Below are 23,118 nucleotides of genomic sequence, written 5' to 3'. Positions count from 1 at the left end.
TAGTGTAATACCAGGGGCAGTACTGAATTCCAAGACCAAGGTCTTGCTAAGGACGAACTAGGATTGTTGGAACACTGGCGGACGGCTTTAGCTATGTCAGAATTCAATCTTAAAAAGCACTTATGATAGGAAAATATTGAAAGAGAGCACGTGGATCCATACACTAGACTAACGTGGGAATGGAATGCGGGAATGAAAAATTACTGTATGGGTAGGGAATGCTAGACTCCAGGAGGAGAGCGTCCTTGAAACTCTTTTGCCTCATGAGTGACTTTTAAGCCTCTCGGCTTGTCCAGTTGACTCGACCAGAGAGCGTAGCACCCTTCATAGGCCTCTCCTGCCACCTGTGCCATAAGTGTTGGACTTGTGACAAGTTCATGGTGCGATGACAAGAGCAGGTGCCGTTCTCCACCCCACCCCCATGCCTTCTTTGCCAACCCGTTTCGTCGTGTTTCACACACGTTGAGCTCCTGACAGCCCTGCTTGCTGTCAAGTTGTCCTGGGACTCGTGTTCCTTTCATACAGTGAGCATTTAAGGAACGTACCGTGCACAGAGGTGACAGACAGACACAGGGGCTTGGGCAGTTGGAGAGCAGGGCTGTCCCAGTGCCTAGTCTGTCTGAGTCTCAAGTCAGAGCCTGCAGGACCGTAGCTGGGAACACACCGAGAGAGAAACACATCAGATGTCAGGGGTGCTTAGTGAGGGCTTTAGTATTGTGGTAACTGCAGTGACCACAGGCAGCTTGGGGAGGGCTAATTCACCTTAAAATGTCCAGTCCCTCATGAAGTCAGGCCAGGAACCTGGAGATGGCAGCTGTAGCAGAGACTGACCATAGGGAATACCGCTTGCTGGCTGGTTCTTCCTGGCTGGCTTAGTTTGTTTTCTCACACACCAGGGCCACCTGTCCAGAGGTGATGGCCCCTCCCACAGTGGTCTGGGCCTTTCCACATCAATCTTTAATCAGGAGAAAAAAAATGCTTCAAAAAGGCTTGCCTGTAGGTCAGTGTGACGGGCGGGGCGTGCTCTGCATTGAGGTTCTTGCAGCTTATCAAGTCCAACCAGGACAAAGGGGAATGACACGCAGAGTAAGGACTTGAGACCTCATTCCTACAGGTTCTGGGGGAATTGGCAATAAATAGAGACTGCTATTGATTAAAGGACCTTGGGCAGCCTAGCCATCATATGGGACACGTGGACTTTGGATCCTAATTCAGATAAAGCAGCTATGGAAAGTTTTATGGTTTTTAAGCAGTTGGAAAGGCTCAAGTATTACTTGATATTAAAGAATTGTAGATACTCCTTGATAAACTCACTGGAACTTGGATGTACTTTTTTTCCCCCCTTGCTCGTTCTGGTAGCAGTGCTGTCTGGAACATGGGCCGGCAGTTGCTGCCCAGCACCACACACGAGAGCTGCTGTGCTCACGGCCTGGGAAAGCTCCAAGTTCAGTAGCTCCATTTCTACTGCTAGTATTGCTAATTTCAGTGTCGGGGTGCAGGCAAGCCCTGTTTGGCTGGCATATTGAAGTACTCGGGGGTAAGGGGTGGCAGGTGTCAAGATAGCTTCTGTCTGTCTGTTCCCTCTTTCTTTGAGATAAGATCCTGCTGTATAGTTCTAGTATTTTGCTGTGTATATGGCTTGAGCTAGCCTCAAACTTGTGGCAATCCTCCTGCCTCTGTCTCTCGGGTGCTGTGATTACAAGTCACTCTACTTAACAAAGTCTATATGAAAGTGATCACAGCGATTACCTTTGTGTGCCATATGTATGGTTATATTAATGTCCATGTCTGTGTGTTTGACCATTTTTATAATAAACATTCTCTACCACTGATAAGAGCATTTGCGTAGGGTGAGCCCCTAGGTTCAGTTCCCAGCACTGCAAGTGCCGTCAAACAAAGCAATAATGCTTTGAGTTGTGGGCACAATGGTAATGTAGTCCCTTCATACACCCTTGAATCTACCTCCCTCGTGAAAATCAAGGGGGCAGGGCTAAGGGAAAGCTGCTTGTCTAGTGTCCTAAGACCCTGATTATGGGGCTGCTGTTTGAGACCACAAGGTCTGAGCAGCAGTGTGTAGTACCAGGTGCTGCCCAAGGGGTGACGTTCCTCCTGCTCGTGTGCTCCTGTTACTGCTGCTGGAAAAACGTCAGTGAGCACACCTGACACAGGCCTGCTGCCTACCACAGAGGTGGCCAGTCTGGATCGCTACTGTAGCAATTTTGTATTTGTATGTAGTGTTTGCTACATAAAATCTGTCCACTTGTTTCCTGTGTTAAAATTATGCCACTGGCTTGTGTTTCTTAGTTCAGAATAGTGGTCTTTTTCAGAACTTGAGATCGAAGCACCCGTGTTTTCCCCTCCCTTGTGCCTGTCTGAATGTGTCCCAGGCCTTTAACATGCTTTTGTCCTTGCAGGCAGACATCTGGTCCCTTGGCATCACCGCAATAGAACTGGCCAAAGGAGAGCCACCACATTCTGAGCTGCACCCCATGAAGGTGTTATTCCTCATCCCAAAGAACAACCCTCCCACGCTGGAAGGGAACTACAGCAAACCCCTCAAGGAGTTCGTGGAGGCCTGCCTGAACAAGGAGCCCAGCTTTGTGAGTATGCACCTTTCTGGAGTCTCATCTTGATCTGGATTTATTCTGTTAGGGTTGGGCCAGACACTGTTTCCAGCTGTCTCCCTGATCTCTCTCTCCAGTCTTGGCAAAGGAATTCAATATCTTCCTTCCTTCCTTCCTTCCTTCCTTCCTTCCTTCCTTCCTTCCTTCCTTCCTTCCTTCCTTCCTTCCCTCCCTCCCTCCCTCCTTCCTTCCTTCCTTCCTTCCTTCCTTCCTTCCTCTTTTTGTTTTGAGACAGGGTTTCTCTCTGAAGCTCTGCCTTTCCTAGAACTCTCTCTGTAGACCAGGCTGGCCTTGAACTCACAGAGATCTGCCTGCCTCTGCTTCCTGAGTTCTGGGCACCACCACTGCCCCATTTCTTTACGGACGCTCGCTCTTTGTTGCCTTTTGTCATCCTCTTGTCTTTTAGGGATTTAAGATGTAATTATTTTATCTTAGATTTTCTAGCATCTCACTTCATTGAGCCTGAAGAATATTCTACTTAGTATAATAGGTAGGATGGTCAATTTTTGATATTTATAGAGAAAAGTCAGGCTGTACAACTAGGAAGCTACTTCAGTAGTAGCAGGGTAGACTCAAAATAAAGGAAGCAAATGGTCAGCTTCCAGTTGGTTGTTGTGTGCTAGGGAACAGACACACGGGGTACACGTGAGTCACCCACCTCCACTGCCCCGCCTTTTCTCTCTGTGTTTACTTAGAGGTGGCAAAGCCCAGGCATGCCCTTAGCTACTCTGAGCTTTCCTCTTTGTTCTCTGAGAATCAGGGCTTTTCTTGGAATAGAAAGGTATAGCCTGTGTGTTGTCACGTGTAGCACTCCATGCCGTAGCTTTGATTTGGGTTTCTTTGAGCAGATTTAGCTTCACTGAGCCTGAAGAATACTCATGGAGAGGGTCCCCGTTAGCTCCTGTCTGAAAATGGTGAGAAAAGATGAATGACACAGGAGCATCATAGGGTTATCAACAGGAGCCCGTTCCGGCAAAGGGATTAAAAAGGACAGGAAACACTGTCTTGGCTCCACCAGGGGCTGCAGGTTGAGGTCAGCAGGTTGCATTTGGTTATTGGGTCAGGTGGTGGGTGTGGTCTTGCATGCCAAGCCAATGTTTGATTGTTACACCATGGTGCCACACAGTGTAGTGGAAGAGAGACCCAAGTATGTGCACATCTTTTCCTGAAGCATGTGCAGTACCGTTTATTCCCGCCATGCACCCCTCTACCTTGGCTTACCCCTGGACTTCACACGTGAAAGCTGCAAAGCTGAGAACACTTGGGATGTTTGGAGTGTCACAGCCAAAAGATGGGGCGGGAGGGCTCTCAGAGATTTCCATTAGAAGAAAATGCTGTTCTTGATTCTTTGGAGCAAACAGCACTGTGGTGTGCCTGCCTGGCATCTCTGTGATTTTGCTATCTGTCCCTAGTTGGCCCACTCTATTTCTTGGGGAGCTTGTTGCCAGTAGATGGGGAAGCCGCTTCAACTCTCTATGCCATTTGGTTGGAGCTGTGCCTTGCTGGGTAGGGATTAAGCTGTTGGTCCCCGTCACCATCGTGGGGATGGCTTCACGGACCTACTTTTCTAAGTGGGGAGTGCTGGTGAGTGAGGGAACCGAGGCAGGAGCCAGGAGCCAGTCAGGTGTCTCCTAACTCCTGTCCCAACCTCTTCTTAGATGAGTCGAATCTGTGAACTCAGTTTAGGGTATTCGCCTAACACTCTAGGAGATCATTAAGAACGTGTATTCCCCTTAGCCAGCACTCATCGTGAGAAACCACAGAAAAACAAGATGAGCTTTCTCAGTACTCACCAAGTTCTTTGTGGAGTTCTTTGCAGGAGTTCTCTTTCTTTGGTGAGCTACTCTGGCAGGATGCTTCAGTCTTTGTTGGAAACTCTCTCCCATTTTCCCTGTGCCTGTATGCTTGGGCATGGGTATGAAATGACTTCTCCAGAAAACCTGAGCGAGGAGCGGGCTCAGAAGCAGAACCCAGGACTACCCCGTGGTGCGATGGTCTAGCTTTTTAACCCAGAAGTCTTGTCTGTTCGTGTGGGATAGAGTGGGGTGAAGAAGAAACTTCCTCTCATGGTGATGACTTTGACACGTGTGTTTTCCAGAGACCCACTGCTAAGGAATTATTGAAGCACAAATTCATAATCCGCAATGCAAAGAAAACGTCCTACTTGACCGAGCTTATCGACAGGTACAAGAGGTGGAAGGCGGAGCAGAGCCACGAGGACTCCAGCTCCGAGGACTCTGACGTGTAAGTTGCCCTGTCGGCCTCTCCATGCCTGTAGCAGAGAGTTGGGCCCTGCTTCTTGGGGGTGAGGTTGGGGTGAGCTTTTTTTGTGTGTGTAGCTGTGGCCAGGGTGGGGGTGGGAAGGCAAAAGAGAGTACAAACTTAGAGTCATGGCCAGAAGGAGGAACCTGCGGAGACATTGAGGCCCCAAAGAGACTAATAGTGAAGTGGCAGGTGGATCCTTAGGAGAGGTGTGGCCACTGTGTGCTGGAGGCAGCAGCAGGAGTGATGGAGGTGGTGGTGGTACATCAGCAGGAGTGATGGAGGTGGTGGTGGTGGTCTGGGTAGTGCAGCCCCTGGCCCGGCCCGTGTTGGTGAACTTGGTAGGATTTCTGTTCCAAGGGAGACAGATGGCCAGGCGTCTGGAGGCAGCGACTCTGGGGACTGGATCTTCACTATCCGGGAGAAAGATCCCAAGAATCTGGAGAACGGGACTCTTCAGCTCTCGGACTTGGAAAGAAATAAGGTACCGTGCGCCCACCAGCCAGTGGCGCTGGGGAATCTGTTCACAGTCAGCCTGCTGTGGGAGCAGACGAGGCGCCCTCGAGGCGGCTCCTTGGTGGCATCTGCCTCTTAAGGAATTGACAGGTTAAAGATTGAGTTCTGTCTGACCATCTGAGGACTGAGGTGCGGGCCTACTCAGGGTTGAATTGTGTACCTTCACCTTGTGTGCAACGCTGGGTCCTCCTGACCTCAACCACATGGTGGACTTGGATGTGAAGTTTCCTGTGTGAAAATTCAGGAAGTAGCTGTTGGGTTTACTCACGATACCCTGATTTTTTTTTTTTAAATAAATAAATCTATCTATCTATCTATCTATCTATCTATCTATCTATCTATCTATCTATCTATCTATCTATTTATTTATTGTACCAGAAGAGGGCATCAGATCTCTTTGCGGGTGGTTGTGAGCCACCATGTGGTTGCTGGGATTTGAACTTCAGACCTCCGGAAGAGCAGTCGGGTGCTCTTACCCACTGAGCCATCTCACCAGCCCGATACCCTGATTTTTACTGGGGCAGTTTTTATTGCAGGCCCTTAAAGACCAGTATGTTCCTTTTGGTGCTGAATATAGACTTCATGTGGATGCGGTGGGTTTCCACTACGATTAGTTTGTCATTGTCCATCTGTGTGGCTGCATGGACCTGAGAAGCTCATTGGTTCAGAGAGTGGGAGTTGGGCCTCTCACTGTGACCATACGGAGTACCTGGCTTCAGCTTTCTAGAGTTTCCTACCTGCAGAACATTGTGTGTCCGTGCCTAAGGAGTTCACTCCTGGTGTCACGCACTGGGCTCATGGGTGGAGCCCCTTTGTAGAGTCTCCCTCAGAGATCGTGAACAGAAGTTGTTTCCTCAGGGGAGAGAATCCAGCCATCCTTGGTAGAATTGTTGCCTGTTTCTAACGACTCCCTTCTCTTTTCCTTCCCTAAGACGAAAGACATCCCAAGGAGGCCTTTCTCTCAGTGTTTATCCACAATCATTTCTCCTCTGTTTGCAGAGGTAAGATCCCTGGCTGTTATTTTTGGGAGGGGAGGAAGGGAGGAAGAGGGGACCAGGGCTGACTTTCTGTAGATGGCTGTCAGTCAGTACAAGTTAGGGGCATTAAAACTACTTGCAGAGTCAGTCTCAAGTCTACATGCATTATGTCCATGGTGACTGCTGGCCCTGGGCCCTGCCTTCCGTAAGCCAGGCAGGTGACTAGGGAAAGTTGTGTAGGTTATTAACTGGCTTAAACTGTTGGAATCATTCCTCAGTAGCCACCTCAAATCCGCTGGAAGTGAGATAATACTCGGAAAGTTCTAGAGAACCGAAGGGGAAATCTCCTTTTTTTGTTTTGCTTTCCCAGTGTGCCCCGTGGTTAGGGTGAGAACTAGAGTTGGGTGCTCAGCGCCCTTCATTTTAGATAATCGTCAGCTCAATGGACGTGAGTATCGAGGAGGCCGTTGAGTTTAGCGCAGTCATGGAGAAGCAGAGGGCCCCAGTTCTCCTGTCTTGTCTTTGCTTCTGCTTCGAGATACCCGGGTGCAGGTCAGGTTAGAGGCAGGAGAGTGGCAGATTGCAGATCTCCAAATCCTGTGCTTGGAAGTGTGCTTATGTGGCCCTCCCTGCCTTAGCCAGTCTCTCCACATGTCCCTCAGAGACAGGACAAGGAAACTGCTACCCTAAGGTTAGCACCCTGTGGGACCAAAGCTGAGAATTTTCTAAAACGTTTGTTAACAAATGGAAGCAGGAGATTTTGGAATATTCCACACCTAAGGGTACATTCAGGAAACGGATTTGAAGTTGGTCTTCATGCTGGGGAGGTGCCTTAAATCACAGTTATGACTCATGAGAGCAGAGGAGGGTGTGGTGGAGTCCCAGGGCTGCCATGTCTATGTGAGAACATTAGACAGCACTCTTGACCCCAAAGGCTATGTGCCTGAAGTTTGCACCCAGCCCATAACCATCAGGAGCGAAGCTTTGGTGACCCACACTGTAGCTGCCCAGTGACACCATAGTTGTACATGTAGGCATTGATGACACTTTCAGGGGTGAGCAGAAGGCTGCACAAGGGAGAGAAAGTGGGGGCGTGTTCATCAGACTCATGTGTGAAGGTGTGCAGTTACTTGCCTGTGTTCTGGTCTGGAAGAGTCACTGTGTATGTAACTGCTCACAGAGACAGAAGATGAGGACCCAGAGTGACTCGTGAGCCACAAAGCTCGTACTGGGCCCTTGTCAGCCTGGCATGGCAGTGTTGGCAGGGCCTATTTGTCTCCTCCTGGAGTGGTTGCTGCCCAGTCCTGTGCCTGTGTATGACACTGCTCTTGTGTGCATTTCCAGCTAAAAGAGAAGAGCCAGGCATGCGGAGGGAACTTGGGGTCAATAGAAGAGCTGCGGGGAGCCATCTACTTGGCGGAAGAGGCCTGCCCTGGGATCTCGGACACTATGGTGGCACAGCTTGTGCAGCGGCTGCAGAGGTAACCGGCCCTGGGCTGGGCTGGATTGCGGGAGGGGAGCCTGGTGGTGCTGGCACAGCTTCTTAGACTAGGAACTGTCACAGACTGCACCTTGGTATATCTCTGGAGTTTTTCATTTTTGCTCTGTTGTCCCTTGGGCCATGGGCTTCTCTTGAGGGAAAAGTCTTGTTCTGAATTCTACAAATGGGAGACCTGAGTCTGGAAAGGACCATGGAGTTTTGTATTTGTAGCCGTTGCCAAAGAAATGCAAGATGCCTTAAAACACCTACATGCAGCAGTCTAAAGAGCAGAGAGAGAGAGAGAGAGAGCCTCAGTCACACCAAGACCATGTTCAGATACCAGGGGCTTTGGTGTAGTAGACTCAAGAGCCCTCCTTAGGACATTGCTTAGAAACCTGTGCTCTGGTGTCTAGGACCTAGCTAGCTCCTGTCTGTCTGTCTCTACCTCGTGGCTTTAGCCACATAGCCTCCATGTTGAATAGACATTACTGTTTGGCATAAAGAATAAAGATGGTTTGCTTGTTGGCCTCCAGTCTTGAGGCCATTGAGGAGGAGACAATATCTTTTTAAGATTGCCCAGATTTGAATCTTAAAGGAAACAATGTGTTACAGTGTAAAGGAAAAGACAACTTTGTATTTCCTTGTAGTGGCATCTGATTTTCATTTAAAAAGAGGTTTGTCACAAGCAAAACAGAACCACACCCAGAAAGGGTGTCTGTTTATTATCCTGCCTTCTGTTTTCTGCTTGGAATATTAAGGTGTCACTTTTTCTGTGATGTGTGCACTCATGTGTGCACACTGTGGTTAGAGATCCGAGGACAGCTCTCAGCAGTTGGTTTCCTTCCACCCTCTTTGAATTTGAGAATCTAACTCTTTTGCAGCATCAGGCCCACCTACAGTAAGCACCTCTGACCTGCTGCCTGTCCCCCACACCCCCAAAGCCCGCCATGTTGGCAGCCGGCCTTGGCCTCCATGTAGCTGGGCTTTTGTCACCTTTAGGAGTTTTGCATGTGGTCCAGGGTTACCTGATGTTGTATGAGTGGTTGGTAAATACAACTTGGTTTCCCCAGTAGCTCAGGCACGGGTAGTATGATGTATGTATGCCTAGTTGGTCCTTTTCTTGTTTCTGGATCTGTCCCCTGCTGAGGCACCTAATCTGCCAGCTCTAGTAGAAATGTGATAGGAGCCACAGGAAGAATTCCAATTACTCTAAAAATATTTTACTGACTATTATTGGGAGGGTACACGTGTGTGGTGCATGGAGTCCTGTCTCTCCTTCTGCCTTTCTTCTGGTTCAGGGATCAGGATTTGCTGCCAGGCTCACACAGCAAGCACCTTTACCTGCTGGCCCCAAATGTGAAGATTTGGGATATTTGTTTCTTAACATTGAAAGTGCCTCGTCTGTCTGTCTGTCTGTCTGTCTGTCTGTCTGTCTCTCTCTCTCTGAATTTTTGTGGTACTGGGGATTTAATTCTTGGTCTGGAGCATGCTAGGCAAGTGTTCTACCACTGAGCTGAGTCACCCAGCTTTCTCACACACAGAATTTTAAATATTCTAGAAACTAGATCAAGAACATAAAGAGGAGCAAGCAAAATTAATTTTAGTAATACTTTGATAATTTCCTGTATCAACTTATAATAACAGTTATCTAGTAGGATATTTTACATTGTTTTCCTTGGTATTAAACCTTTGAAGTCGGTATGGTGTATTAGCCATCCTTGTCAATTCAAACCTAGATTTCAAGTAGACACTCACAGCCTTTTGTTCTGAGTGAACCCTCCTACGACATCAGATGATTAAGTGGCAGGGTCCTGGTCTTGTCTCTGCAAACGTGGCTATGGCTTTGCACCTCCCCTGGGTTCCAGCAGCCGGGGACGATGCTCAGCCAGTGCCCGTCCCTCAGGTTTCTCCCCAGTCTGCTCCCAGGTGAACTGTATTGGACGGTCTCTTCAGAAGTCACTCTGTCTGGAGCGTTTTCAGGGCGTCTCTGTCTTAGTCGGAATTGGCTTTGAGATCCTTTAGTAAGCACAGCTCATCCACTCACAGCAGCAACTCGGTGCATAATGAGCCGATTGTCGTCCTGGATGCTGTGGCTCAAGTGTGCTGCTAAGAGGATTATACAGACCTGTTGGAGTATGTTCAGTGCATCAGAAAGCTCCTCTGCATGCAGTGTTGGCCTCAGTGCTCATGTAGTATTCAGAAGTAAGACAGTGTAGACTTTTTTTTTTTTTTGAGAGCAAGAAATGACACAGTCCAGTGGTTGTGCCATTGCTTCTGACATTATACGCAAGGTGTTCATGCAGACACATAGGCCCTCCTTTGGGCTGTGTTTTTTTGATACTGCTTCCAAGTAGCTCATCTGGGCTGCAGCCATATAGTGCTGCCCCAAAGAATTGCTGAGTTTGGACTCAATCTAGTGTGGATATGTCCCTGAGCTCTTGCTGTGTCCTTGGTCAACACCAGTTTTCAGAAATAGATCCAGGGCTGGAGAGGGCTCAGAGGGTCAAGTGCTTTGTGTATAAGCAGGATAAGGTGCCAACACCCAGACAGAGGCTGTGTGGTGGCACATGTGTGTCATCCCGGTACAGGGTAGGGGTGGTCATCCTGTGGAGACCTGGGTAGGTAGGTCCTGGAGGGTTGCTGGCCAGCCAGCCCAGCCAGAACGGTAAGCTGCACGCAGTACGAGACACTGCCAGGAAGGTGAGGTGGAACATGATAAAGACCCCCCCAGAGTCAGCCTCTGCCCAGAGTTTACATGGTTGTGCACACCTGTACATACATGTGCACACTCCATGTACAACACACACACATACACCACAGTCACAAAGCAAGGTGGTCCTAGGTGTGACTTGCGTCTCCATGACTCCCCTCATCCAGGGTTAACCTGCTGATTCTTGTTCTCCTGGCCTGTTTTCTAAGACTTTTTAAGCTTCTGTAAACTCTGTAATGTTTCCGTTCTCCGAGACAGCGATGCTTACTGATCTCTGCTTTTCCCTAGATATTCTCTGAGTGGCGGAGGAGCCTCAGCGCACTGAAGGCCCATGGCGCCCGGGTTGGTTTTTCCTTTCTTCTTCATCTTCCTTCTTTTTAAAAGTCAACGAGAGCCTTTGCCGACTCTGCGAAGAGGTGTCACGGAGGGGCCCACCCGCCCTCCCGTAGCGCCGGCACCTGTCCAGGGACGGCCTCGTCGTGCCACAGCCAGATGGAGTCTTTCCCGATAGGGTGGGGGATAATCCTTCAAGCGATTATTTTATTTTTTTATCGTTTTTAATTTTAATCATAGTGCACATATTCAAAGAAAGTATCTTTAAACACAAAAAAACCCTGAAATGTATATTTGGATTGTTTTAAGGCAATTGAAGACACGCAACCTCAGGTATCCCGCTTTATATTGATAGCTCCTCCCCCGGGAGACGGAGAGTCGCTCTGGTGGATCAGTGTACAGATTGTATATAGCGTCATTTTTACGGAAACCCTTTTGGCGTGCATAAGGATCACTGTGTACACATTGGCCAAGTGCTTCTGTAGATAATGTCTGTGGAGTAAATATTTGACAGGCCAGAACTTGAGTCTATTGCCTTGCCTTTATTACGTGTAAATTTTGAATCTCGTGACCAGTGATTGGATTTTATTTTGTATTTACAGGGTCTGTCATTAATAATAATTAACCCCCCTCCCCTCATGGAACACTCCCGTTTGTACCTCAACAGATGCAAATCCCCCTCTCGTTCACCTTACGCCTTTTTTGGTACACTTAGAAGTTTTCCTTTTCCATCAATGGTACTGTTTCTTAGTGTTTTCAATTGGAACATATCTTGTCTCACAGAGCTTTAAATTATTCTCCTAAGTTTCTTGTGGATGAAGCGCTCTCATCTAACCTATGTTGGGTTGTGCCACCGCGTCTGTACCAGATGTCCCATCCAGCATCTTTCCATTGAATCTTGTAGTGCAACCTGCGTATCATCTTCTCCACCTCCAAGTGTCTGAATGCTTACACAAATAAATTTTATAACTCACTCATTTGCATACTATTCTTGAAATGTGGCTCCACGGAGCAGATGGGGCACCTGTTTTGCACATGTGCATGGTTGAGGAAGTGTGTGTATGTTGAGACATGTTGAACAACTCCAGGGGAAAGTGCCCATATGTCAAAAAGCCAAATGTCCAGGTTATCTCCCTATGCAATGTGTGTGCTAGGTCCCTGAGTTATGACCGACGCCGCGGGTTTGTGAAACTGCTGAAGTTCTTGAGCTGCTGTGGGGGCCTCATCTCCTGGTCCTGTCCGCCAAGGTCCTGTCAGCCAAGCTCTCCGTTCTTTTCTCTTGCATCCCTCAGCAGGGTGGGGATTCCCCGGTTCTCAGAGCAGGTCTTGCTGGTCTCACTCAGATTAGTGGGTTTTTGTTTGTTTGTTTGTTGATGCTAATTACTGTCCTCCTTTTGGAGGGTTAGGCCTTGAGAAAGGGTTTTTTTTGGAGCAGGAACTTTGAGTGAACTTGGTGACATCAGCTTGGCCTTGTGCTGGTGTGTATGTTGTGTTATAGGAAGGCAGGCCAAGGATAGATGTGTCAGGCGTGAGACAATTGCTTAGATTTATTAAGTGGGGTCTAGGTTTTTAGACTATTGTGATAGTCTATTAGGAGTAGTAGATTTAGGCTGGAGTAATAATTTCATCCAAGAATACGTTTTGGCTAGGGGAAATAAAGACAATTTTTTTTTTCTTTTTAAATTGAGTCCATGGGTTATGTGTGCAGTTCCCTCAAAGACCAGAAGAAGGTATGAGATTCCTCTCTTGGGAACTGTAGTTACAGGTGAGCTGCCCTGTGGGTCCTGGGAATTGAATCTAGGTGTTCTGCAAGAACAGCCTGTGTTCTTAACTGCTGAGCCATCACTCTGACCCCAGTACAGTGTTATTTTATACCAAGTATGTTACCTGGAACAATAGTTTGAGAATATTTCGTGTTTCTAGAGTACTCTGCTTTGGAGTGCTGTGTGTCTTTTTTTTTTCTGTACGAGGCTTGATGTATACACCAAAGGTTGTTGCAGGAAAGTCACCAAATGAACCTGTTCTGCAGAGTGCTGTTGACTTGAAGAGCGTCCCTGGGGGCCACAAGCATTTCTAGTGGAGAGCTCGTCAGTTGTACAAGTGGGTAGTGATACAGTAGTAAAGCCAGTTGTCTTTTCTCTTTCCAGTGCTAGTATATGAACCAGGACTTGTGTGTGCTGGGTCAGTGCTTTCCTGCAATCCCTGCCATCCTGTCTTTAACACTGTAACAGTTGCTGCTGAGTTGCTGAGAGGACTAGATGCTAATTAAGCATAAGCTTATCGAAATAAATGTAGGCTGGTCCTCTGTACTCAGTAGTCCACAAGGCACGGGTTCCCATCTCCTATGAAAGCAACAAGATGGTTCTTTGGGAGTTTGTTGGAAACCTTGCTGCAGATGTGGGGTTGACAGTTTTAAAGTGGATTGCCTCGTTATATAGTCTCCTCTATGTTGTTACATTGTAGCACAAAATAAATTAGATGTTCTCTGGACGTTTTGTTTAGCTCAGCTTGGCAAGCTGTATTCATGTGTTCACTTCTAGTCCTTTATTCAGAGCAGGGCCTGTCTGAGAACACCACTGCTACCGATTTCACATCACAGGCTATGTGACATCACTCAGAAGTCCTTCCCCAGTGTATTGTCCAGCTCATGGCAACCATGCCACCAGTCTGGGAAAAGGAGCACCTCAGAGAGCAGTGAGGCAGGCCGAGTGCCGACTGCTGAGCTCTGGCTCACAGACAGATTGTCCTTTGGATAATCCATGTTCCTCCTTATGAGTGCCGAGATTGCAGGCATGCCCCACATGTTGGCTCAATGATGGCTTCCCCCCCAACCCCCCATTGCTGTCCAGTAGGTAACAGCCTGTGATGTGGAACCAACCACCTGTGCAGAGTGGAAGGCAGTGGGTTCCTTCCTAGCAGCTGGAGTTGCTTGGCTCCTTGACATGGTTCCTGGTTCTGTATGTGGCGTTTTATACTATTCTTTGGCAAAATCTGTAATTGTATATGCATTATATTTCTTTAAAAACCTGGCTTCTGTGTTTCTGCTACAAAATATGGCAATGAAGGTGGATTCCTGAGCACGCATACTGTCGTGCTAGGTCAATAAAGCTCTGGAAAGCTGTTGCTGTGTCTCGTGTTGTGGGGTCTGTCAGACTCCGTCTCTCCCAGCAGCTCTGCTGTACACTTGCTTACTCTTTCTCTGCAGCTGTATGGGAGTCCGAAGTGCCAGGCACATGGAGAGAACTTGTACTTGCGCTACTGAAGAAAGAAGTCATCTCCTCTCCAGCACTGTGAGAATTTGGTGACTCAGAGGGAGCCTGTTCCCAGCACCGTTGGGTGCCTGGTGATGGGGTCCCCCTAGATGACTGATGGCAGTGTCTGCCCTTTTCACTCTGTGCCTGCCTTCACTCATCAGTGTGCTACAATGTTGCATTTCCTCAGAAACTGTGTCCCTTCCCATCCACCCAGTACCACCCTTGTGCCCCCACACAAAGAGAAGACACGGGTGGTGGTTTTGCCTCCGACTTGTATGTGCTGGATCATGGCGTGAGGTATTTTTATTCCCTTTTGTTAGTACTTAGGACCATCTGGTACATTGTAAGGCAAATGATTGACACATCTTACTTCTTATCCATGTGAATCTCTGACACTAGTCACAACCCCTCAACATTGATGGGTCTGTTTTCAGGTAAGAAGGCCCTTGCTGGGGTATAGGGCACAGGGAGAGAGGACTGCAGACCAGGCCAGCTTGCGTTATAGAGGATTCTATGCATGAAGGGAATGACAGCGACCCAGCTGCCCTAGAGAACAGGCAAACAGTTTTCCACTGGGAGGCTCAGGTAGTATTTGGCAGCCAGGTCCCCCAGAGGAGTCTGTCCAGGATGTGGGCTGTCATCCTGTCTGTACCCCATGCCCAGAAGGAATGAGTATAAAAAGAGAAAGACTTGGAGACAGGTACAATAGATACTACTAGAGAATGTGCAGGTTCAAACCAAACCACGGCCTTGCAGGGAATTGGGGCCAAACACCGGGGCTGGGACTACGTACCATTACCATACGATGCTTCTCCCGAGAAGCTCACTCAATGCCCCCCATGTAACAGCACAGATGGCCCCAGTCAACGACATACAGCTTCTCATGCTTGTGAAACAGACAGCAAAACATCACGGCCTAGGAGCCGCCACTGTACACGCCACGCACAGGGCGGTGACGCCCACGTATTGCACTGGGTATCTGCTTCTCCACAGAAAACAACCCCACTACATCTTGTAAATAGGAATCACAAACAGTTTGGTCAACTTCCGCCAAGAAAGTAGGTGTGGCGACCAGGGTCTCGCTGGAGCCCACCCCTTCGGTGGAATGGAGTACTCCACAAATTGCTTATTTGAGAAAAGTTGAGTCCTACGAATGTCCTATTATAAAAGTAGAAAGATTGGAAAAAAAAATGAAATCCAAAATGATCTCATTTACTTAAGACTGCGCCATGTGTTATGAACACTGGAAAAATCCGTTTGGGAAACAGCAGTCTGCAGGTGAACAGATGTGTGGCCCTGCGCTGGCCGCGCTGCAGGGCGAGACTGTCATTTGGCACTCTTGATGACAATGTGTCAATACTGGCACAAACTAAAGCGCCCCTGGAGAATGGTAAGACACTGCCCTCCCACCCCCTAGGCCTGGAGGGAAAGGCTGTCCAAAGAGATTGGTATGGGGAAGACAATGTTTGGAGATAGGCCTGTGAAGGGATGTGGGCAAGAACCACTGCAGATCTTCAACGTGTTCACACAGGTGTGGATTTCGCTAGGCTTCATTCTATTCTCCAGGAAAGCATCCACGGCTGGCGCAGCCAGTGGGCGTGTCCAGCCGTCAGTACAGGTGAGATTCTTTGTGACTCAAGATGTGGGCCCGAGAGGCTGAGCTGGTGGCACTTCGGATCACTTCCATCCACCTAAAATGATGGGAAAGGGGCATAGGCACTGGGTGACTTTGCATGCCCATTAGTGCCAGTTGTCAGTTCTAAAGACAAGCGCTTGTCAAAGATGCTCTGTTGCTTAAGCAAAGGGTCCCTGTAATCATTTTGGGGGAACAATGTTTGGGAACCATCAGCACAGTTCACGTATGGCGGCAGTTCCAAAGGCATTATAAGGGTTGCCTTTACACAACCATCCCGTCCCACTTGATGGGCCCATCTTGTACATTTGCAAGAAACCAGGGCAGCACTGGATCTAGAACACGCTGAGTCTGCACACTGCTAGTTGTCACAGTTGAGGGTGTTACTAGTACCAGCTCCCAGGGTTCAGGGACACACTCAGAATAATCTGTCCCAAGTTACCTGGTCCAACATGTCTTGAGTGTGGGTAAAGAAGACCGCCTACTCGTGGGATTCAGCGTGGCAAGGCTGCAAGCCTTGGAAAGATCTTTTCTAGATCTCAAAGGATCTTGACCAGTGGTTATCAACTTTCCTATTTCCTATTTGTTGCTTCATAACTAATTTAGTAGTTATGAATCGTACTGTAAATATCTGAATTTTCTGACAACCCCCTGTGCAGGGGTCAAGACCCACATGTTAAGAACTTCTGATCTGGGTTGAGACTTGCCACTTTTTGGGCTCATTTGCAAGCAGCTTGGCTTAGGGTTTGCAGGCTAGTTTCATGGACATTTGCTAGGGATTGTTTCTAGTTGGCCTGTTGACCTTGAAATGCCAGTGAGGGAACAGATAGTAAGGCCAGAAGAGAACTTGCTCCCGGGGGTGAGGGGAGGCTGGCACGTTGAGGCCTCTGATTGTCACTACAGTCTAGTGACCTTGGTTGTTGTTTTATACTATGGGACACATTTCCCCAAAGCCGTTTTCCCCTTGGAATGTAAATTTCATGGACAGCTTTAAGTCAGAGTTAACACCCGGAAACCTGGCAGCCTATTTCCTTCCTGACTCTGAACCTCTTCTCAACACTCAGCTTGCTTGCTTCTTCGTGTGGTTGTTAGCTAGCATCAGCCTTTGGGTCCATTATGGCCACTTGTGCCCCACCTCTCCCTGCTGCAGCTTCCTGGCAGAGGACCAAGCATGTTGGCATGTGCTAGCTAACCTTACATGGTAAGAGCTAACATCTCTACGACACCACGCTGCAGGGCTGGGAGTATGAAGCAGACCTATAGAATGCACACAGACTACTCAGGAGAGGCAAGCCCTGATGCCAGGACGGGGACCATGGTCCTGCAGGTGGGCTATGCAGACATGGGCAGTGGCACCTACCTTTCAAATGTGTATTCGCTTTCAGCCCTGAAGTAGTACACGTGGGACTTGAAATGCAGCTTGAACACATAGTCCTTGTGGATGTTCTCAGACTCTGAGGGGATGGTGAGGGAGTAGCCCAGCAGAGGCAGGCTGGCAAGGGGGTGACTGTCCTGCAACAGGGTACAGAGGAAGTGGTCAGTGGTGTTGGGTAGGGTTGCTGTTCTAGTCAAGGGCTCCTGCTCTGGACTAGTTTGTTTGAGAAGAAGCCAATCTTGGCCAGTGTGCCGTGGTCTCCTCCTTTAAGGGCCAGTCCATTAGAACGAGTCAGGCATCTGGCTAGGAGGCCGCCCCTGAGACCCCTGGTGTGTTTACCTTAAGATAGGGCATATATGAGTTTCTTCCCCAGTCTCTGCCCCCTACATAGTGCAGTGCCTGGAGACACCGAGTTCTGCCTTCCTGAGTCTGGACTTAGAAGGGACAAACTATTCTTTTTCTCATGACGTTACTGTGATGGCCGAGCATACGTGTGCTTTAGGCTCCCTTCTCATTTTATAAAGCTCTTCTCCCCTCCCAGCTGTGTGGCTGACTTCCATGCCACCTGTCTTTTCCTTTCTCCCAGGAAGCTGTGGGATGGACAGCTTGACCATCCTGGTATTTTCCTTTTAGATACTATACATTGTTCTCCAGCTTCCATTTGCCCATTTGTCCCAGAGCATCTGCGTCTACTCTTAAATTCAACACCACCAGGAGGGGACTCCCAAGACTTGGGCTGACATGTCTTCCCTGCCTTTTATTTCTTCAGTTGGCAGAGTAAAAAGCTCGTTTTCGCCTCCTCCCTACAGGACAGTGTGGAGTCACCCCCTCCTCTTGTGCCATCCTTGAATAACTGGATGCCATATGTTCATTTAGAGCGGAAGCTCTCCAGTGGACATGGCTGGTCCCAGAACCCTACACCCCCCACTCCCACCCCCCCACACTGGGTTCTTCACCTGTCAGGTGTTGCAAGCTCTGTACTTCAGGTTAGGGCCAGCTGCCCTGTGTCAGGGGCACTTACCTGGTGTGATTTGTAGAAGAACAGGCAGAAGTTGGTGAATACCACCCACAGCTTCTGCCAGCCATTGCTGTTCTTGAACTTTCTCAGCAAGTTCCCAGAGAGCTGGTTCTGAAAGACAAGTGGGGATGGGGGTGGGGGAGAGATAGGAGGTGGTCAGAAACACAGATCAAAGGCACGCCAGGGAGTTGGAAACAACCAGTCCATGGCATTCACTGTATCTCAAGGAACTGGTAGCCTCTGTGGGTGGGTCTGGAGTCTCTAGCAGTGAGCATGGGTTTCCCACAACAGACATTGTTCATTTTACATGGAGAGGTCATCAGGTGAATGAATTCCTGTCACAAGTTAATTCCTGCCCCCACACAGGTGTGAATCCTTGCTACTGTCACCCTTGAATGTGACAACATTAGGGAGCAAGGTGGTCAGTCATACTGGGGCTGGGAAAGGCCCTCGGTCCTATGTGAGTGTGGTTCTAAGGAAGTGATTCAGGGACACCAACACCAGAAGCAGAGGTTAGCGTGGGGGCGTCCATGACCAGGGATGGCTAGCCAATGAGCTGGAAAGGACATAGAGTGTCCCTACAAGGAAGGGGGTCTGGCTTACTGCAGGCTGGGATTCTGGTCTTTTCCCTGGAAGATCTAGGTCTATCAGCATAGACCTCCAGAGTGGCTCTATGCTGCCACCTAGTGGAAAGGTCCAGAAGCCACTCTCCCAGCCACTGCTTCAGGGCATGCTTGTTGAGTTCCCGCAGTTCCTGTAAACATGAATCCTTGCCCTGTGTAGTGAAGGCAGGGACACAGCACAGACATCGCACCTGACAGCTCCAGACTGTGAAGAGCTCCGTCCACCCTCCTGAAAAGCTGACCTTCCACCTCGCTGCCAAGTGACATGACTGGAGGTCACGGAAAGAAGGCAGGAGGTGTACAGTAGTGAAGGCTCCTTGATGCTACCCAGCAGTTCACTGGAAACGGTTAGGTTGGCAAATTGTGTACCTCACAGTTCAGCATCCCAGGCTGACGGGACAGCCCCGCAGCACCTTCTGCCCTTGCAGAAGGCCTGAAGTGGGTTCCCAGCACCCACACTGGGGGATCGTAATGGCCTAGGTAACTCAGGCTCTGGGGGGGGGGACTCAACACCCCCTTGGCTACCACATGCATAAACCCCACTCTCTGCTGAGAGAAAAGCTTTAAGATACTTCTAAGTCTGCTTTACTACATTCTGTAAGCGCTGATGTCAGGAAGGCCCTAGAGGGAGGACATGTTTACAAGTTCCATCCTTCAGCTGCTCAGAGTGATGGGAGATGGCAAAGTGAGCCGAGAAGGGATTCTACCCGAAGAGCTTCAACCACCCACCCACCCACCCACCTGGCTGCCGCTCCCTGCCTGCAGGCGGGGACAGGAGATTCTGGGTAGTGGCAAGCCTTGTTGCCCATGAGACAGACCCCTTCTGCCTGGCCCTCCTTTCAGAACTCTCCCTAAACGACATCCCTGGTCTGTCATTGTGTCAGGAACCCCCCCCCCCCCGCAAAGCTCGTAGTGTTTCTTGTCACTGCGCATTGCCCTCTTAAAGCTGAGCCCATGGGGTTCATGTGGGTGGCAGAGTCTTAAAAGTGAAGCATCTAGGAAGTGAGGCCAAGAGAACTTCTTCCAGGCAGCATCACAGGGCAGCAGCCTCACAGAGTGGAGCCGCTGCGTCTGGGAGTACTGCCTCACCCAGGATGGTCCTCCCAGGATGGTCCTCTGCTACTTTCAAGCACAGGTTCCCCTCTCTACTGTGACATGCCTCACATGGGATGCCCTCACACACAGGCCAAGATGAAGGATGGCATGGAGCAAAGGCAGCAAGCAGGCAGCCTCTCACTGGGCAGAGCTTAGAAATGTGATCACAGGCTACTAAGGCTAGACACAGGAAGGAAGGGAGTGTGGGGGAGTGCTAGGGTCTTGGCTGGGGCCCCTTGAAAATCTCTTCAGGACACAGCTGTAGTAGGAAACTGTAACTGTGAAGGCCACTTGCACAACACAACTCCAAGACTCTTGGGATGTATCTTAAAGAACCTGTGTGTCTATCTCCAATCTCTTCGGGTCAAAGAACCAGCAAATTACTACTGTCCTTGGCTCAGTCTTTCACGTGATATTATGTGGCCCGGGCAAGTCAAGAATTAGAACTACGTGCATTATAAAGAATGAAAGGAGTCTTTTTCGCAGAAGTCCCTCTCCCCATGGGGCCAGAGTTGGAGGCACTGAAGATGTAAGAAGCACAAGCCGCCACACAACTAGAGGGGACTGGGGAGACTGGCACCAGCAGGTGCTGTTGGCAACACGACAGGAGACAGCTTTGCTGTTCCCATGTTTGCCAGGCTACTTTGAAGTGGGATTTAGAAAGGTCTAGAAGCTGTGTGCAGTAATTCAGTGGAAGGCTCACCTTCAAAGCAACTTTCCAGGCACGGGCCACTGAGCCCATCTGGAGACTCCTGCCCTGGGGTCCCTTCTTGGGATGTGTCCTGTGAACTGTAACTATGCCCTGCTAGAAACATCTCATCCCCCTTCAGACCTGGCTACCCGCTGGGTACCTGATTCCACAACTGCCATGGTGTGTGCAGCTATTGGTTGAGTATGGGCTGTACTGCTATACAGGGGCAGAATCTTGCCCTTGGCTAACTCCATGGAAAAAAAAGACAATGTGGAAAACAAAGGAAGTGAGGAGGCTCTCGGGCGGCAGGAAGCCAGATGAGGGGGATCTGCACTGCATTTACGAAGGAGGGCACCACCCTGTCCCAGCTGTAGGATGGCTCCAGCTCCTTATACCCTTGGGCTGGCTCTTCTGTGCCCACTGATCACATAATGCCCTCTCAGTGGCGGGGCACAGTGGCGAAAGGCTGGAGGTGAAAGCTAACTCAGGCCCCGTTTCCTACCTCCACAGCAATGCTGAAGTCCACCATGGAGACACTGGTGCTGCGATGCCAGCACACGTGCACCATCGTGTTGCCACGGTGAGGGGCCTGGCGCTCCAGTGATGTCCGAGAGGCGCTCAGGTCATCCTCTGACTCCTGGTCAGCCGCTGTGGCTTCATCCGGGGACTCTGCAGAAGGTTATCAAAGGCAGTACTGGTGTTTCTCTTCCCTAAGGCCAGCCTGGAGTGCTGGCAAGGCTGTGGGGTAGGGACTCCCAGTGTGGTCCCCCAAGGGTGCCCAATGAGTAGATTCTAATGAGACCTGCGGGGGAAAGCATCCTCCCAGAATCCCCTGCCCTGTCTGGGAATCCTTCCTGTCTGTAGATATTGGGCCTCTGGCCTGCTTCCCCTCTCTGTGAATATCAGCTAACACAGGGCAATGTTGGCTTGGAAGAGATGACACCGTGGTCCCTCTCATTCTCATTCTCTTATCCTTTAACACTGATCCCTACATAGGAGGCCTCCTTGCCTCTCCCTCAGGGGACAGTCCTTGTAGCCCTGGCCTTAGACACTGCACTTGGACACCCCCACTCCACTTACTGTTGTCAGGGGGGCTGCTGGCAAGGAGCTCGGGGGTGGGTCCATTGCTTTTCTCTGCCAGGTCAATGGCCATCTGGATGTCCTCCATCCATTTTTCCATCTCTGACCGGGAACTGGGGACAAAGATGACATTGGCTTGTCAGACCACAGCCAGTCAAAGGCAAGCAGTCAGAGGTCAGGTTCAGGAGTTACCTGGCAGCCACGATGATAGATTGTCGCTGGCCCCGCAGGGTCAGGCAGTGGGGCACACCCCACTCCTCCTCACTCTCCTCGATCTGTGGAAGGAGAGTTTACCAAGTCACTGTTGGGCAGCAAGCCAGGCACCTGGTGTCTTTGTGGACACTTGGGAACTGGCTACCACACACCAGTAAAGGCAGAATTCAGAGCGGGACTCAGGCCCCAGAGGAGCCGTTTCCATAGTCAGGGAGGACGCTCTAAGGCAGAACTCAGCAAGGCCAAGGGACATGCTGCATTAAGTCCTTTTGACAGCCCATATACTTCCTCTCCACCTTGTGAAAAGATTGACATAAGGTCCTTGTGCAGAGGCAGGTACCCTGTGGATACCTGATGACCAGGATGCAGTGTGGGGCCTGCCTACCAACTACCTTGGTGAGGAGAATTGGCTTTGTCCTCACTGAATAGGCAGCTAGGGCCAGCCAAGAGACAAGAGAGGCAAGCTCATACCATACAGCCCAGGCTAACTCTCCCTGCATTCTACAAAGACCACCCGGGGACCTTACGTGTGCAGATGAGGTAGTGTGTCTCCAGGGTCCTCCTTGCTAGTAGACCCTGGGGATCTGCTCTTCACAGAGGGGCAGTGCCTGCACTGGACACTTACCGTCATGCCATAGAGTGGGAGCTGTCCGTGGACTTTAAACTGATTAGATGCCGTCAGTCCCCGGCTGGTATACAGCAAGACATCGTTGAACTAGAGGACAAGCAGAAGTGTGTGGGCCGAATGGATCCTTCTTACCTCCCAGGTCCTCCCACGGGAGTAGACGAGGGCTAGCCTCAGGATTTTCCACATGGTTCTGGGACTGTCAAGGACAAACCGGCTTGCCCCACTCACCAGGAAGAACATGCGCTGCTGAAGCCCCTTCCCGGAGAGCTTGCTGAGGCTGCCCAGGCGGATGAACTCCTGCAGAGCAGACAGAACCTCAGTTTACTAGGAGGGCGAGAGTCTGGGTGGTGCCTGGATTCTAGCCTCAGCCCTCACCCTGTCCCGTGACAGTACAGCACTGACAGTGACCACTGTGTGCCGTGCTTACTGCTTGCTCCCAGCCTCCTTGCTGTTAAGTCATGGCGAAGTGCCATCTCTCTCCTTCCCAGGAACCTTTGTGGCAGGCAGCCAGGGGGCAGGGAAGACAGGACTGAGGGTAGGACACTCTTCTCCGTGATCAGCGGCTGAGTTTTTTAGGGACCAGTAGCTGTTTTTTTTTTTTTTTTT

The 23,118-nt window shown here is 49.8% G+C and overlaps 2 protein-coding genes across 9 annotated transcripts in view; one reads left to right on the top strand and one right to left on the bottom strand.

The window, feature by feature from the left end:
* The window catches only part of Stk24 (serine/threonine kinase 24), a 94,490-nt gene extending 80,465 nt beyond the window's left edge, over positions 1-14,025 (top strand). For both annotated transcript variants that reach the window (XM_021181792.1, XM_029468932.1), the window contains exons 6-11: positions 2,415-2,600; positions 4,723-4,868; positions 5,247-5,370; positions 6,335-6,403; positions 7,724-7,860; positions 10,858-14,025. In XM_021181792.1, coding sequence (XP_021037451.1) covers positions 2,415-2,600; positions 4,723-4,868; positions 5,247-5,370; positions 6,335-6,403; positions 7,724-7,860; positions 10,858-10,894 — 699 coding nt within the window. In that variant the 3' untranslated portion in view covers positions 10,895-14,025. The remainder of the gene's footprint in view (positions 1-2,414; positions 2,601-4,722; positions 4,869-5,246; positions 5,371-6,334; positions 6,404-7,723; positions 7,861-10,857) is intronic.
* A 383-nt stretch (positions 14,026-14,408) lies between these two features.
* Farp1 (FERM, ARH/RhoGEF and pleckstrin domain protein 1) overlaps positions 14,409-23,118 on the bottom strand; it is a 246,439-nt gene continuing 237,729 nt past the window's right edge. For all 7 annotated transcript variants that reach the window (XM_029468929.1, XM_021181763.2, XM_021181765.2 and 4 more), the window contains exons 20-27: positions 22,741-22,809; positions 22,510-22,599; positions 21,864-21,946; positions 21,672-21,784; positions 21,094-21,260; positions 18,186-18,293; positions 17,150-17,301; positions 14,409-15,847 (exon numbers count right to left, since the gene is read on the bottom strand). In XM_029468929.1, the coding sequence (XP_029324789.1) occupies positions 15,766-15,847; positions 17,150-17,301; positions 18,186-18,293; positions 21,094-21,260; positions 21,672-21,784; positions 21,864-21,946; positions 22,510-22,599; positions 22,741-22,809 (864 nt within the window). In that variant the 3' untranslated portion in view covers positions 14,409-15,765. The remainder of the gene's footprint in view (positions 15,848-17,149; positions 17,302-18,185; positions 18,294-21,093; positions 21,261-21,671; positions 21,785-21,863; positions 21,947-22,509; positions 22,600-22,740; positions 22,810-23,118) is intronic.

The sequence above is a fragment of the Mus caroli genome, chromosome 14 (assembly GCF_900094665.2).
Source record: "Mus caroli chromosome 14, CAROLI_EIJ_v1.1, whole genome shotgun sequence".
Classification (NCBI taxonomy): Eukaryota; Metazoa; Chordata; class Mammalia; order Rodentia; family Muridae; genus Mus; species Mus caroli.
The sequence above is the reverse complement of the archived record's forward strand: the minus strand, read 5'-3'. Positions and strand labels throughout refer to the sequence as shown.